At 38.6% G+C, this 16,378-nt stretch overlaps 1 protein-coding gene across 2 annotated transcripts in view; it reads right to left on the reverse strand.

The window, feature by feature from the left end:
* Positions 1–16,378, reverse strand: part of rasa3 (RAS p21 protein activator 3) — a 50,059-nt gene that overhangs the window by 3,403 nt on the left and 30,278 nt on the right. The window contains exons 6-24 of one of the 2 annotated variants that reach the window (XM_055010520.1): positions 15,112–15,192; positions 14,917–14,989; positions 12,384–12,457; positions 12,190–12,294; positions 10,673–10,829; positions 10,435–10,583; positions 9,918–10,032; positions 9,682–9,756; positions 9,470–9,593; positions 7,622–7,728; positions 7,225–7,302; positions 7,003–7,080; positions 6,670–6,743; positions 4,954–5,013; positions 3,131–3,237; positions 1,029–1,111; positions 692–900; positions 500–603; positions 200–383 (exon numbers count right to left, since the gene is read on the reverse strand). In XM_055010520.1, coding sequence (XP_054866495.1) covers positions 200–383; positions 500–603; positions 692–900; positions 1,029–1,111; positions 3,131–3,237; positions 4,954–5,013; positions 6,670–6,743; positions 7,003–7,080; positions 7,225–7,302; positions 7,622–7,728; positions 9,470–9,593; positions 9,682–9,756; positions 9,918–10,032; positions 10,435–10,583; positions 10,673–10,829; positions 12,190–12,294; positions 12,384–12,457; positions 14,917–14,989; positions 15,112–15,192 — 2,037 coding nt within the window. The remainder of the gene's footprint in view (positions 1–199; positions 384–499; positions 604–691; positions 901–1,028; positions 1,112–3,130; positions 3,238–4,953; positions 5,014–6,669; positions 6,744–7,002; positions 7,081–7,224; positions 7,303–7,621; positions 7,729–9,469; positions 9,594–9,681; positions 9,757–9,917; positions 10,033–10,434; positions 10,584–10,672; positions 10,830–12,189; positions 12,295–12,383; positions 12,458–14,916; positions 14,990–15,111; positions 15,193–16,378) is intronic. The other variant, XM_055010531.1, reaches the window with a different exon arrangement.

Consider the following 16,378-nt stretch of genomic DNA (forward strand, 5'->3'; position numbering starts at 1 on the left):
TAGTGTTATTTGAAATGGTAAAAGTGCAACATTTATTGTCTAACATGCTCTATATATGTTAAATTAACAACAAGCAATTATGGGCTGTATGACTGCACCACCTGCTGGCCCAAAAAAAGTCCTTCTGTACTGAATTAGATCCTCCTCAGATGTGTTTTATATTGTAATCTGAGCTACAAATAAACACCAAAACACCTACTGGCTGCCTATCTTTGTCTTCTTGAACTTGTCCCGTTTGTACTTGGTGTGCTGCTGTTCCAAGGTCTGCACAGCTGACACGATCTGCTTCAAGGTTTTGTAGGTCTCCTGGGGGTCATCGATGACAAAGCTGGAGTACTCCTCCTGTTCGGGCCCGTCATACACTGATTTACTGCCACAGGCCTCTGCAAAGGGACGACGGGCAGCAGAGTGAGAGGCGGAATGACAGAAACTAACGTGGAAAACAGGCAATCACACGCATGCATGCTCACAAATAAAGACACCCTTTGCGGAGTCTGACCTTGCATCTTGATCAGTTTGGTCATGTATGTGCTGAAGAGGGAATAAATCCTCTCAGTCTCTCTGTCTCCATCTACGTCCAGCTGGATATTTGCCGGGAGACCGCTGAAAATAGATGCATACAGGAAATGAGAGAGGGAGCGAGTGGAAACAAGGGACCTGATGCTGGATAGATTTGAACAACTTAATGTACCCGGTGCAGGGCGTGCACCCCGGGGCTGCGTCTGCTGACAGCTTGCAGCAGAGCCAGTGGCCGTTGAGGTAGGCTGAAGGATGGTAGGTGCTCAGGCGTTTGCGGTTGCATTGGCTGACTTTGGTCAGGATGTCGATCCAGTCACGTGCCTCGACACAGTTGTTGGCCTGGATGTAGAGTGCCCGCTCTGGCTGAATAACCTGGAACATCTGCGAGGAGGGGAAAAGCGGACAGCGAGGGAAGTGAGGGGAGAATCGAAATACTTGCAGGAGAGATCTGTGCCAAAATGCTGAGAGCTCCAAGTATTTCATAGGGGTTTGCTGTGTGTGGTCCTCACATTTTTCATCTTGAAAGACTCCTCCTCCAGCCTCTCCACAGCCAGAATGTTCTCTATGGGAATGCTGCACAAAGCTCCCTCACCTGGAGGTAATGGGGAAAACAGCAGACATGGGAAAAGGCAAAATTTACATGAATGGTTGAAATTAAGATCACATTTATCAGCTAGACTTAAGCAGAAGAGATCATGTGTCGGTCTGCCATTAGAATCAATAGAGCATCCCTTTTCTGGTGAGCCTGTCAGTTCTTACAGTGATATAAAAATCATGTTTTTTGGTGCTACAGTTCCCATAATTTGGTGTAGTTGTGGACTACATGTCCCCATTTTTGTCTTAAATTTGTTTTTGTTTTTTAAAGCATTTTGGCAAATTGTCTCCATTAAAAGTATGTATAATATTAACTATTAGATGCTCCTGTTTGAGACTTGCCGACAAATTTACAGAGGACTATCACTGGATTACAGTAATACTTAAGAAAATGTACAAATACGGCGACTCTCCAGCAAGTTCTGGATTCTTTTGAATGATTTCTAAATGGATTTATACATGTTTATTCGCAATGAGCTTCAAAGGAGGTAAAATCCCTGAAAGTATAATTCACACTGCACCTAAAAATGTATGCATCATGTCTGTATGTTTAGATTTTGGGTTATGATTCCAAAAAAAGAGTATACATTGCAACATGCTAAGCATGGTGGTAGATAAAATAATAAATCTTTACTTCCTTGAGATCAAACCTCCGTTATATCAATAATTATGACAGAATTTTCAACATTTTCTATAATTTTGGTCAAGTTTATAACAAGAGCTGCACAGTGGCTCAGCACTTTCGCCTCGCAGCTGGAAGATCCCGGTTCACGTCCTTCCTGTGCATGCGTGGGTTTTCTCCGGGTTCTCTGGCTTCCTCCCACAGTCCAAAAATTTGCTGAGGTTAATTGGTAACTTTAAATTTTCCATAGGTGTGAATGTGATTGTGATTGTTTGTCTGTATATGGTGCCTGCTATGGATATGCGATGGACTGGTAACCTGTCCAGGGTGTCTCCTGCTTTCGCCCTAAGTCATCTGGGATAGACTCCAGCCCCGTGACCAAATTGAGGATTAACCCTTTGATGCACAACCTGGGTCAAAAGTGACCCATATTCAATGGAAAATGGGTATCTCTTGACCCATGTTGTGTATCAAAGGGTAAAGCAGTGTATAGATAATGGATGGATGGAAGTTTATAATAAGAAATGCTGCGATATATCAGGCTTCCAAATAATTCAGAATTACACTCTAAATTTAACTTTACATAAAGAAAGAAAAATAATCTTCCAGAAATTTAACATTTACTTAACAATTTCCCAAGATCTTTGTGTCTTTTTAAACCATTACCTGCAATATATTTTACATGTCTGCAGCTCATCACTTTCCTCTATCAGCATCCAGTAGCAGCACAAATAATACTGGACTAAATCCATCCATCCATCCATTTTCTATACATCACTCTGTCCCCCGGTCACTAGGGGGGGCTGGAGCCTATCCCAGCTGAGGGGACACCTTGGACAGGTAGCCAGTCTATCACAGGGCTACATATAGAGACAAACAATCACACTTATGTACAATTTAGAGTCACCAATTAACCTTAACATAGTTTTGGACTGTGGGAGGAAGCCGGAGAACCACACATGCACAGGGAGAACATGCAAACTCCATGCAGAAAGATCTCAGGAAGAACGGGACACGAACCAGGGATCTTCTAGCTGCAAGTCGACAGTGCTAACCACCGAGCCACTGTGCAGCCCCTGGGCTAATTTGAAGGCTCTTATTTTTTTCCAAGTCTTAAGTGAAAACACACACTGTAAAACTGCTTACAATTTGTATGTAAGGAAATTTCACAACAGTATGTGTGTATGTTTTGGACTGAGCTTGTTTGGATGCATGAACGTGCTGCCTGCTCAGTAACTTAATCTCCAGCACATGTGTTGGATGATGAGTGTGCAGACTAAACGTACGCTCAGCAGATTCTCTCGCCCTCCTGCTGATTCAAACACAAACACACACAATGACATAAACAGGCGAGGAAACAATGCAAGAAGATCCGGAGAAACCCGCTGACCCTACCTTTCGTTCTGTGGTAGGTAAACTCATGGTTGGTGAGGCGAAACCATCGCTTCTTGAAGTTCTTCAGTCCAAATCGGTTCCTCCCTTGTGCCCTCTTTATCATAAATCTGGCAAGAAACGGGAAAGAGAAACACCACTGAAAAACCTGACAAATGAGCTCAAGTTTCACAGAAACAGTATATAAAACATATCAGTATTTTTATTTCTTCAACACAATGCATCCCTTATATAAAGAGTGTGCAACCAAAAGAGCAGAAATTAGATACTTTACATAAAATTATTCGTAAACAGTTTTGTTTTGAACTCCTGTGCAGTGAGAAATCTACATTTATTATCCATTTACATGCTGGCATTTATTGAACTGATTTCTGCAGTACATAAAAAAACACTTCAGTGCATCACTCATAGATATATCAGTCTATGAGTCAAAAAGGAGATGATCAAAGGTACCAGTGTTTTTGCATATTTTACCTCATTGCCTTTAAATTGTGTATAAATCAGTGTACTGACTTTTCGCCAGATCACAACAGAATTCTGGACTAATTTCCAACCTTGAAGACAGCCACTGGTTTCTCTTTATTTCAGCATACTATGAAAATAAACTTGCAGAGACTTGAAACTTGAAATAGCTGATATATCACACTGAACAACTCATATTGTGTCCATGTTCAAGCTCTACTTTTAAGAAACTGGAGCTGAAACAAGTGGATCAAATGATTAGTTGTACAACAGAAAGATAATATATGATGTTTTAGTATTTTCCTGGTTTGTTTCCAGCTTTTCCAGTGTAAAGATTCACTGTAAACTGAAAACTATCTAAGCAGAAGAAGAGAGAAAGTTGCATGGATCTGTGTAACTATTGTCTTGTATTTTATAAATCGCAGTATTGCCTGATTTAGAAAATAATCAGTAGTTTGACTGAAAATAATTTTTGACCGTTGATTTTCAGTCAACATCTATGAATGCAGTGTTTTTGAAATTCCAAATTCTTTAATGATGAATAATTACATACAATAATTCACTATAAGGGATTAGATTTCTTCAGGGAAGTTTCTGATCTCTGTAAGTTATTTGAAATAAGTGGAACCAATACCTGCCTGCACCTTGAAATCGATCCATAAAAACATTGGCCAGTGATGTGAGCTATACACTATTTGTTGTTAAAACATGTAAAACCACCAGTATGGTCCTTTAAGGGAGAGTGAACAGCAGGATATTTTTGTTTTAGAGTTGGAGGACCTTAGGATACAAGCAATGTGAAGCACCAGGGTTACAAACACAACAGCTACGACTGTCCCACAATAAGATCTGTACTCCTTTCACGCTGCAGAGTGGAGAACGTGCTGCCATAACGCCTAATGTGTGTGGCGATGATATGGTCACGGTCTGAACAGAAGGTATAAGAGGGTCAGGATGTGGGCAAATATGAGATCCCAGACATGTTTGGACAGTAACCAACGCCTGCTGTCACTGTCACACCAAGCATATCTGGCACGGAGAGGAGGAGATGGGCCATCAGCGGTAGTGACACCTCCCAGGTAAGCAGGGTTAAAAGAACACACTTTACTTTATACCATCACAGTCACTGCAGGCATCAGTCTGCTCCCATGTTAACACGTGCAGTGACAGATAGTGGAACAATACCTTTTTAGGTTGCTTAAATACAGACCAGATATAAAGTAAAGTGCAGCAGCATCTACTGTAGCACATGTTGATGTTGGCGGGAGAGAAAATGGCCAGCTTGGTTTTTGGGTGGGGGGGTCACGGTGCACACACAGGAGGAGGGTCACAAGGGCAAAGCCTTTATATAGAGAAGCTCTTACCTGCCCTTCGTGCCTTTTGACCCCTTCCCATCAACCCTCTTTATAGTGAGTTTTACACTCCTACACCCGGTAGCAGAAACAAGAGAGGGTGGGGATGTGGATGAGTGAGGCAGTGGCACAACCACTGACAGCTGGAAACACTCTTAGTCTCTACAGCCTCATTAGGAATAGCATTAAAATAGCCCAGCTGTTGTTAGAAAGGGCCTTGGTTTACTGCCTCAGATGTATCATGTCACTTTGGAACTGAAACTGCAACCTTAAAGACTACCATTTTGGATATTTGCTGTCTGGCAGAGAGTTAGATGAGAAGATTGTTGCCACTCTCACATTTGCATGTTCATTATAAGGCTACAGCCAACAGCTGGTTAGCTTAGCTGAGCATAAAGATTGGAAGTATGAAGCTCAAAAGTAACAGAATCCACCTACCAATGCTTTAAAACTGACTACTGAACAATCTATATACAGTATAGTCTGTTAACCCTGTAAAAACTGCTGCAGAAATACAGCATCAGTTTTATTTTTTTTAAAACATTATTTTCTACTATATATACAATTTTTGCTCATTTTTTTCTATATTAGTTTTATGTATTTTTGCAGTTTTTCTTCCATATTTCGGTTTATATATTATTGTTATTTATATTTTTTAGTTTTAGTTTATTTTTTGTTCATTTTCTTCTATATTTGGGTTTATATATTATTACTATTATTTATATTTTTTAGTTTTATTTTTTTTTGCTCATTTTTTTCTATATTCGGGTTTATATAATATCATTATTATTATTAGTTTTATTTTTTGGTATTTTTTTTCTATATTTGGGTTTACATGTATAATTTTTTTAGTTCATTTTATTTAATTTTTTGATCATGTTTTTTCTATATTTGGGTTTATAAATACAATTTTTTTGGTTTATTTTATTTAATTTTTTGCTAATTTCTTTCTATATCTGGGTCTTACAGGGTTAAACATGCACAAAATACTGCAAAATTGTGTTCAGGCCTTATTCCAAAACGGCTAGCTCCAGTGCTAATCTTGCCGTCCCACCATACAAATAAATTAATTATCTAATTTATGTGTTACGTGTGCAAAACCCACAGTGTAACACCTATAAAGTTGCCCAAATCGACTGCATTAGTGCACAAATCCAATTCTATTTTGATGCAACTGCCAGCAAAGTTGCCTTTCCAGCCACTGTGCCAACATTTTTTCAATATGTCTGGCGTTCTTTTCACCAGGTGGGAGATACTGTCAGTGTTGGAAAATCTTGATTTATCTGACACTGTGTTAGAAGTCAGTGACTGTTCATCATCACGGTTTAAACTATATGCAGAAGCTAATTAGCTCTTCTCCAATCTGTGGTTTTATATTTATCATTCAGACCTGGGTGAGTGATATTAGTCTTCTCATCTACACCTCTCTGCATGTGTTATTAAAGCTAGAAGAAGAAGAAGCCAGGATGAGCTTAATAAGGTGAAAAACAGACAAACATTAAAGCTGTGTAATTAGCACCAGAAAAGAAGAATGATAACAGCCACAGAAGACAAGACAGTTTAACTATGATCTCAAATAACAGTTGCATAAGTATTCTAAATTAATCAAATATCACAAATGAGGGATCTCATAGAAATAGCTAATAAAAATGTTTATAGTCATAAATTTTTTTAATTTGGGGTTTTCCTTTCCATGAAAATAAATTTAACACTAAATCGACTCCTTACCCTTCTTTGAGCATGATTGGTGTCTCAATACTCTTCTGATCCCATTTTCCAGACGTGGAGATCAGATCCAGGAACTGTGAAGGGAAGTGAAGGATGTCAAATATCAAAATATTGATCATGGAGGTAACTTTTTATTCATTTTTTTCCCAACAACTCAAATTTTCAGGCTTCATTTCATTTCCGATCAATCAAAAACACATTTCATGACCTATGAATCAGAATTTATCTATATACGTCTGACATACAAAACAAAACGACCTTTTGATCGTGTCCTGTGACTCAAGCTTGCAAAGATTCACCACATGGAAGAAGAAAAAGAAATCGGACACTCACATTCTTCACAGCGTCTGCATATTTCTGCTCATTGAAGTAGTCGTAAAATGCAGCCATGTAAGACTCTTTGAAATTGGCCTTGAAAGGAAACAAAAGAACAGTGCGGGGAGAAAGAGCGACAAAATGAGAAAAAGATCGATAAGTTGTGTTTGAATTTAACTGTTTAGACTGAAATTCAAATCAAGTCCAGAGTAAAAATGCACTTTGAGCAGAGAAACTCACAGATTTAGACTTGGCGAGACTTCCGAGGGTCTGGATGGTTTTGGAGATTAGGGTTAGGGTTCGAGAGGTGGCGGGATCCTGTGGACACAAAAAGACATGGAATGAAACAGAATGAAGCAAATGTTGAGGGTTTAGCTGTACTGTTCGACAACATCACAAAAGGAATTTATTAGCAACAAGAATTAAAGCCGTAACCGAATGTGGTTAGATCACATAAACAAAAAAATATACTGTTTCCAAAGTCAAGAATCAACAAGACAGATTAGAAAAAAAAGGAAGGTCATGTGATGCAATCAAAAGCTACCGAGTTGAGAACTAATACTGTCGTCAGCACACAGAAGAAGAAATGCACTTGTGGGTGTGTTAGTTGTGTGTTTGTTTTAAATATCAGACTCACTGGATGGTGCGGCCGTAGATGGAATAAGTTTGGTGAGAGGATGGCTGGAGCGAAGAAACGCAGGAAGATGAAACTGCTCACTGCAGTGTATCGGACATCCTGGTCGACTAGAGAGGAGAAAAAACAACAACAAGCGCTTACTACTCATGATACCTGCCTAAATAACTGGTAAGACATCATATATATAGTCAGTCTAGATTTAGATTATGTTATATTTGATAGGGACAATGCAGCTCCAATACAGGTTTCATTCTCACAAACCCCCAATACACTGCTGACATGTAAATACAATTAAATACTTATAATTAACTATAGTAATTTCAGTGCATATGGACAAAAAATATGCATAATTAGCAAAAAAGGACACAACTATGGTTTCGTTTTTGCCTATCCTCTGAAACCTAAAACCTGGTGGCAGGATTAAAACCTATGCTATCTTTAAAAAAAACTACCAAAACTGAAACATTTATCAGAGCAAAAATCTGAATAAAGGGGAAAGAATCATCAGATTTTCAACTACGGTCGACATATTTATTTGTGATGTGCCATTCCGTCAGAAAAGTTGACCTACTCTAAGCTCAAAACTGTAATATTTAATCAAAATCATTTTATTCAACATAGTAGTTTCTGTATGAAACAAAAAAATTCTGCATTTCCCTGCATGACTGTGAAGCCATGAGCGACTCAGCTGCAACCAACATCAAGTGACAAAAACTCAGGAACTTTTTAACTGAACTTGCCTGAACTGGAGGCTGTGCTTTCACAAAACAAAGTCTGGGAACAAAATAAAAATGGAACCAGTAAAATACCTACAGTATGTAGAGCCACTAGTATTTCCAGTACTGGGAACAGTTGGAGCACCTGGATAAATTTTGTACATAGAAATACAGTTTTTTTGTCTTTTTTATGACTTCTCACATTAGAACCCTGCCCAACTCCTGTCCTCTCTACTTCATTCCCACAGTTGTACTGTTTCTGTATTATATTAATGTGAAAAATGAGCATGCAGTGAGTTAAAAATGTGACAGGAGCAAAAAAAAAAAAAAAAAAAATGCCCAAAAACTGTTTAGGGTTCAGCGGGTTTACTTGTGTTGTAAGACCGTATATCTGTGATCAGTTAGACTGCAGTTGGTAATGTGTTCCAGAGTCGACAGCCATTTATAGAGAAAGCTGATTGTCCAAATTTAGATCTACGACATGGTATTTACAGGTGCAACCCAACATGCTCCTGATTACTCTGGGACTGTCTTGTCTTTGGAAACATGTGGAAAAAAAGGCTCTGGTGTCCATGTGGTGCCTGAATCAAAAAGGAAATAAAATTCTCCTCTGCTTTGTGTCGTCCTTTTTCACTATGAACTGCATGATGCTTTGTTTAGTAAGCTAAGAACAGATACAGATTGGGTAATATGAGCTGCAAAGTGACGTTATTTAACAGTACTTAAAATGCTGGAACTGATTATCTTTCCTTTTAGTTGGCTTGTTTATGTGTCTGTACAAGTAAAAGCTGCATGTTTTGTAAAGTAACTATGTCTGATGATTCCACTAACTAAACTAACTACATTTTCCTGTCATGTATCACGCAAGTAAAAAAGCTTGTAGTGTCCCGTGACGGCCTACAGGTGGCAGCACAGCATAAGACACTCCATATTCCAGCACACACAACCTTAAGTAGTGTGTAGGAGGCTTTATTGGTTTCAGGTTTGACACAAATACCGCAGAACAAAAAGCCTTTCTGCAATCCTGAGTGAACAGAAGAAAGTGTCCTTGAACATCCTGCTCTTCGCCGTCCTTTAATTCTTCTTATTATTATTGTTCCATCTTTTGTAAGTCATTCAGGAAGTGAGTTACCTTGGAAACGAGTGGCGGCGGACTCTCTCAGAGAGAAGAAGATATCACACATGACCGTGGGACAGCGAACGCCAGAGGTTGTGATAACGTTGAAGATGCGGTCTACGTAGTGACGAAGGTTTTCCTGAGTGAGAGGAGGAGGCAGGTTGGAGGTTTCAGATAACGCAGGCAGCCGACGCACAAAAACAAACACAAACAACTCTTATCCTTACCCTGTTCGTCTCCAGGTTCTCCGACTCTTTGAGCTTCACTGGGTCGATTTCACAGGACTTGTGTTCTGCGCAGATCTGTGACAATTTAGCAAAAGCATTACAACACCTATTTGTAACCGATTTTCCAAAACATCCTGAAGGGAAAGACATCATGTGTGGGACTTTTTTTTAAACAAAGAGAGACAAATACTGTGAGTAAAGTGAAAAAAAGGAATGCGGGTGAAGTAACATCATACCTCATCTATGATTGGTTTGAGTGTGACTTGCAGATAGTGCATTCCTGCCAGCTTCATGGTCTCATCAATGCACTTAGAAGTCAGCGAGTTTCCCCGAAAAATGGTGTTTGGATCTCTATAAAAGGAGGCAAACGGAGTGCAAATCAAAATTACAGCTTGTGTCCTAAATTTAGAATCTACACCATAACTTCTGAGAGTAATTTAATATCAAAAGTAATATTTCAAAGTCAAATAAAAAAGCTAAGCTAGAGATTATTCGCATACCGCCTGATGATCTCATTCCTATGCTCAGTTTATTTAATAATGTCAACAAAATGGTGATTCAAAAATACATATTTACCTAATTTATTAATGCAAAGCTCATTCCAAATATACAACATTTTGCAGTCTTGTTGAGTAAATTCTCTCATATTATTACGAACAATCATAAAGCTTCAGTATAAATCAGAAAAACACAACAAAGCATTTTTAGTATATATTAGTTGTTGCTGTTTTTGGTGTAGAATGAGTCACTCACTGTGTGCGGTTGACTTCAGCGTGAGCGATGGCGCTGATGAAAGGCACTATTTTGCCGTAATGAAGGAAGAGACGCACGAGTGGAATGGCAGCTTCTTGTTTCTCTCGACACACCTCCCCCAGAATATTAGCCGTCGACGCCGACACAGGCTGAACAGAGAGAGCAGGGAGGGAAGCTTTAACAATGCGAGATGCTGCAGGACGCCAAGACACGTCTGAGCACTTTCATGTGCACATACCTCGACATTAGCGGAGTGCAGCAGCAGATCTCTGAGGGGAGTGTAGTGTTCAGAGGGAAAGACGTGATCCTCAGTGTAAACGATGTTCAGACGCAGAGAGCCGAGCTCTTCTACCTTCACCGACTTTCCTCCGTTCTCTCTGGGCTGCAGAAAGTACCTGAAGAAGACGAAGTATAGTCCTATAAAATCTCACACATGTATACATTCAGAAATAGACAAATCGGCCCAAAATAAAGCAAAAACATCTGCTTAAAGTTGTACATATTACCATGATATGATGTGAAAGGTTTTGGTATCCCACATCTCTGCGGTTTCCCTCAGCTCTTTTTAGCATCTTTGAGTGTACTGGTTTGGTTTACACTCACCACACTAATTGAACCTCATTTCCAGTAATGAAGCTCTAAACTACTTGGGTGCAACTACTGATTATTTTTAAAAGTCAGTTAATCCATTAAATTAATTCTTGATTAATGAAATGTTAGAAAATAATGAAAAATGTGGATCAGTGTGCCCCAAAACCCAAGATGACGTCTTCAAAGGTCTTGTTTTATCTGTAGCCCAAAGGTATTTCATTGAATGCCATAGAGGAGTAAAGAAACCAGCAAATATTCTAATTTAAGCAGCTGGAATACAACAAATTTTGTCTTTTTCTTCACAAAAATTACTAGAGACTACACACTACCATCCATGAGCTAAAGAGCAAAAAGACACAGTTAGAAACTAGTAGAAAGTATGTAGTATTCAGCAGCTAAAGCACTTTTCTGTGGTGTCGGTGGAGACCAAAGCAGTGTTACGTTCCTTGGTGTGTGTAGGTAGGTCAGGTTGTGTTTTTTTCTGTTTTCAACCTACCGTATCTACACACACCAAGGAACGTAACAGCAAAGGTAAAACAGTGTGAATATTGGGTTTATGTTCCTCATGTGAACAGAAACATGACTGTAAATAAATGCTCAGTATCAACTTGACATATGAAGAAGCATCATTTTGCCACCCGTTCACCACCATATCAACTGTAACAGGCAGACTAACTCGTCAACATCTAGAAAGCTGTGTGACTGAAAACATTCTCGCTAAATACATGTGAATAATTGAACCGCACTGACTATCCAGTTTTTATTTCTTTTTCTGATATCCAAAGCACTGTTCCCAGCATTCATGGAGGTTTTTCAATAGAAACATGTAATCCCAGAAGCCAAAACAAGAACAGGCCCCGCTGGTTCGACAATGTTAGAAAAAGCATTCATGCTCAGCAAAGTCTAATTTGCTTAAATAAAAACTTTTAAGAAAGTCTGTTGTCAGTGTTGATGCTCGCGATGTTGTGCCTCCTCTGTTGCTGTGGCAACACATATTCAAAAATGTCAACAGCCAACAATAATGAAACCAAACCAGGCCAGCTGCAGCAGGGGTGCAGAACAGCACTAGTTCAGTGGAAAAACCATAAAACAGACCCAAAGCGATGACTGGATCAACAGGAGGATGTGTGAGAGGAGATGATGTGTCAGTGATGTTGTTCTCACCAGGCGTCGTGGACTCCAGCCTGACCCAGGACCCGCAGAGGAACCCGAACACCTCCCAGGAACTCGTCCCCGAACTTCAGGTTGCTGGCGTTCCACAAGTCGACCCTAAACACAGACCACACAGTGCCGTTCTAGAGGAGCTGAGAGAGAGTTTACAGTTGATCCTAGAAAAGCAAAGACAGCTAGTGACTCACCTCAGTGCCAGTTTGTCCACATCCTCCTCTTCAACATCAAACTGTCGCTTTGTGTAGCTCAAAGGCCGCGTCACCTAAAATAGAGACAGAGTTGGACATGCATTTAGGAACACAGGCAGACAACGATTTTGAATGAACTCTGAACTGAACTAAACAAGCTTGAATACGTCGAAGTAATAATAAAGTTGTGGTGGTTTGATGCTCCTTATCGGGTACATTTGTGTCTAATAGCAGATCCATCAGAAATCAGAATGTCGTTTCAAGCAACAAGCAAATACAATTTGGAAAATATTAAATTAAGATAATCACATGACAGCGACATGATAGACGGGCTGTGTTTGCTGAGGAAGGCTGCAGGCAGAAAGCGCCACAGGGTGAGCGCAGTTGTGTTCATGTGTTAGGAATAAATAAGACGGTCTTGTTGGATAGAAATCAATGGGCCAGATTGTTTGGTTTGTCTGAATCAATCATACTCTTGTCCTGCTGTCTGCTGGAGCTGCAGCGAGGAGGACAGAGGGAGGAGCGAAACAAAAAATGTCAGAGTCGCTGCAAGGAAGGGTTAACGGGTGCAGCGTGAAAGAGTGTGTATGAAAAATATCTATAAATAACGGGGAATATAAATAAATGTACATGACGACTGGTTTTTAAAGTGGCATTAAGACGCATACTGCTAACATTTATGTGATCCCGCTTGATAAATTAATGAATCCTTGAAAGGGAAAAGTAATGAAAACATAAATTTTAGCATGAACCTGACAAGAGTTCAGACTTTCAGTTAGCTGAGAGGATAACTTGTTCTCCTGCAGCCTCTGATAAAGATTAAACTTAAGTGCATCCTGGTTAAAAAAAAAAAGAAAAAGTCGCATGAAGTTAATTTGGGAGCAGAAAATAGACACAAGGAGGAAAGACAAGCAAGACGTTCTCATTGCTGAGCCAAATGGGTGGAGCCTGATCATCCTCTCTGGATCCAGTCCAGTTCTACTCACTAGCAGTACTAATGTCAGATTCAGACTGCATTCTTTATCTTTTTAATTTCAGTACATTTTGCAGTTGCCCTAAAAAACACATACTAATGTACACAGTAAGCATGCAATTAGGACACTGTCAAAAAACTAAATCCACAGTTTATTTACAAATATACTTAGTTAAAATTAAACCTTTAATTTGTATCTTAAGGTTCAATATATAATTGTGGGACTTTTTATAACATAGTTGACAGGTATCATAGTTGACATTTTTGCTGTTTTCAGGCATAAAATCAATATGGCCGCCTATAACCAAACACCACATGGCATTTTTACAGAAAGATTCTTCTAAATATTATATATTCAATTGAGTAAAATTGAAATTGAAAGTTATTAATAAAGATATTGTAATAAACCTGTTGACATGCCATAAATCCACACTACTTTATATTAAATAACTCAGAAAGCCTTGGAGTCTGGTCAGTCTTTTCTTCAGGAGGAAATGACATCATGTGGAGCAGGTCATGTGATCTGGAATTAACACACTTCCTTGAGAGGTGTTTTTGTAATGGGTAACTTAATTAAAAGTGATTTCTTGGACACAGATACAATTTGTTATCTTCCATATAAAATTTGATATATTGCCAAAAAAAGAAATATCTGCCATGATTATCTCAACTTAATAAAAACAACCCAATCAAAACAATTTCTGAATAAGCTCATTTTATTATTGTTTAGCTAATTAGAAGGTGGTTGTTATTAAATTTGGACGTTTATTTAGTTGACATTTTAGCGATATCCAGTCAATTTTTATTAATAAGTGATTGTTTCCATCATAAATAATCCTGGAACTTATAAAGACATGATCATAATGAACATAAAACACATTAGTTGCTTTTCTTATCATAAAAAAATGTATGCAAGATATATCCCATGGACTGCAAAAGGCCCTCAATTATATATTGAGCCTTTAAAGAACCTTATTTATATTTCAGGTGAAAATTCAAAGGTTCACACCAAACAACTGGATAATTAAGGGATTAGTAATGGATTTATATCGATGAAAGAAAGCATTGTTCATAGGTAAATAATGGATTGAAATAAATAAATGGATTGTTAAGCATTTTTTTAATCTTGAATAGGAAATAAAAGCTAATTAGGTATTAATAAAAGGATTGTTTTTCACTGATGTGGGGAATTTGTTTTTTCACTTTGACTCCACTTTTCAACTGTGCAGGTTTAAAAGTAAATTAATGTAAAATGGAGATTTAGTTTTATTGTGACAATGGTGTCGCACAATGACTTAAAAAAAATACAACTTCGTGGCAACACTTTAGGGATGGTGCACTTTTGTTTCCCTGTGCACAAAGCCATAAGGTCCCTAAAGAAATTAGACTTGTCACTGGCTGATTCTGGACCTTGTACAGTTGAAGCAGCAAATAAATGTCAATGATTCTAGAAAGAGGAAATCAACCACTACATTTGGTTACATTATTCGCATACTTTTGGCTTTAACTGACACCCAACATGCAAATAGATCTTTAAATGACAAGTTAATGTTGAACTACCTCGAAATAGAACACCTCATCAAACTGTGGGTTGTTGGTTTTCCTCTTCACCTTCGTCTTCTTGGCTTCAGACCTGAGAGAAGAGGGAAGGCAGACCAGGATAAAACCACACGCTTATCGAAAGGTAAACATGCGATTAACAAAGCCGAGTGTTGTTCCTGGTAAAACCACGACTGACTGTGGAAGAATTATTACCTTGAGGGACCTAGTAAGGAGACAGCAGCGTAGGGATCACATTGGCCGTTGACAATCGGAAGACCTTGGCACTCCAAAACTCTGCAGACACAAACCAGATATTAATAAATAAACACATTATTGAAGAAGCTTTTTTTTGCTACCTATGATAACGTGATGTGCTTTTTTTAGACAAAGGACAAAAATGGCTACCCAAACAAAAAACTGGACAAAGAGATCTCCAAATGCTCAACACCGAGAGTCACACATCTCTCAGAGGACTCCTAAAGCCCCATTACACCCTATTAAACCACTTAATCAAATGACTAATGTGAGAGGGTTGTGAGCACTGCAAAAACCACTGAGAATTGACACGCAATCCGACACTGCAAAGCTTTCAGCTTCCTCAGCCCACACAGACAGTCCCAGTGGTCTCATCAACCCTCCTATAGAGGATCAAACAAGCTGTTTTCAGGAAACAAGAAGATAACTGAGTGTAGTAAGACATGGCAGACAAGGAAATTGAGAATTTAACATACAAAACACTGTCATTCTCCAAACCAGTGCGGGATCTGCTGCACAATATCGACTAACAGATAATTCTGCAGTTGTGATTATATGACGTTGATATGGAGACTCTCAGTGCACCAGTGCTAAAAAAAAGTGCAGCTTTAAATTCAATTCAAAATGTATGTTTTAGTTTAAATTTTGAGCTCTGCAGCATTTAGGGAAAGTAACTCAAATGAGATGTGGTTGAGGTGTGATGCCCACTTGTTTCAGATACTGACAACCTGAGCAAATCTCAACACATTTGCATGGACACATTGTCAAAATGACGACCAAAAATAACTTTATAGGATATTTAAATCTCTTTAAATATATATAGATTATATTTTTGACAACTGTTTAATGAGACAAGTGAAATATCATGAATTTAACCTTTAACACAGATGAGTAGTTCAAGGACTGGTGATAATTATTTTTTCAACTTTTACAGTTTTTAGCTCTGATAAATGCTGTAATTTCTGTGTATTTATCAAAAATAAAAATCTCTATCAAACACATCTACGGATTTTGGAGTTCAAAGGGTTAAAAGACACTGAAACAATCCCTCTCAGAGAGAAAACAAAGCTCAAGGCTGGCGCAAATGTGTTTCCTCAGTAGGATCTCAAGCACCTCCGATCACTGAAAAAAGAAAATAGTAGAAAAAAAAAAACTTTGCTAGCCATGTTGAATACATTCATGCATGACTATTGGATGCTCCTGATGCCATTCTTGTCTGTTTGGC

This window comes from Amphiprion ocellaris, chromosome 1, assembly GCF_022539595.1.
Source record: "Amphiprion ocellaris isolate individual 3 ecotype Okinawa chromosome 1, ASM2253959v1, whole genome shotgun sequence".
Classification (NCBI taxonomy): domain Eukaryota; kingdom Metazoa; phylum Chordata; class Actinopteri; family Pomacentridae; genus Amphiprion; species Amphiprion ocellaris.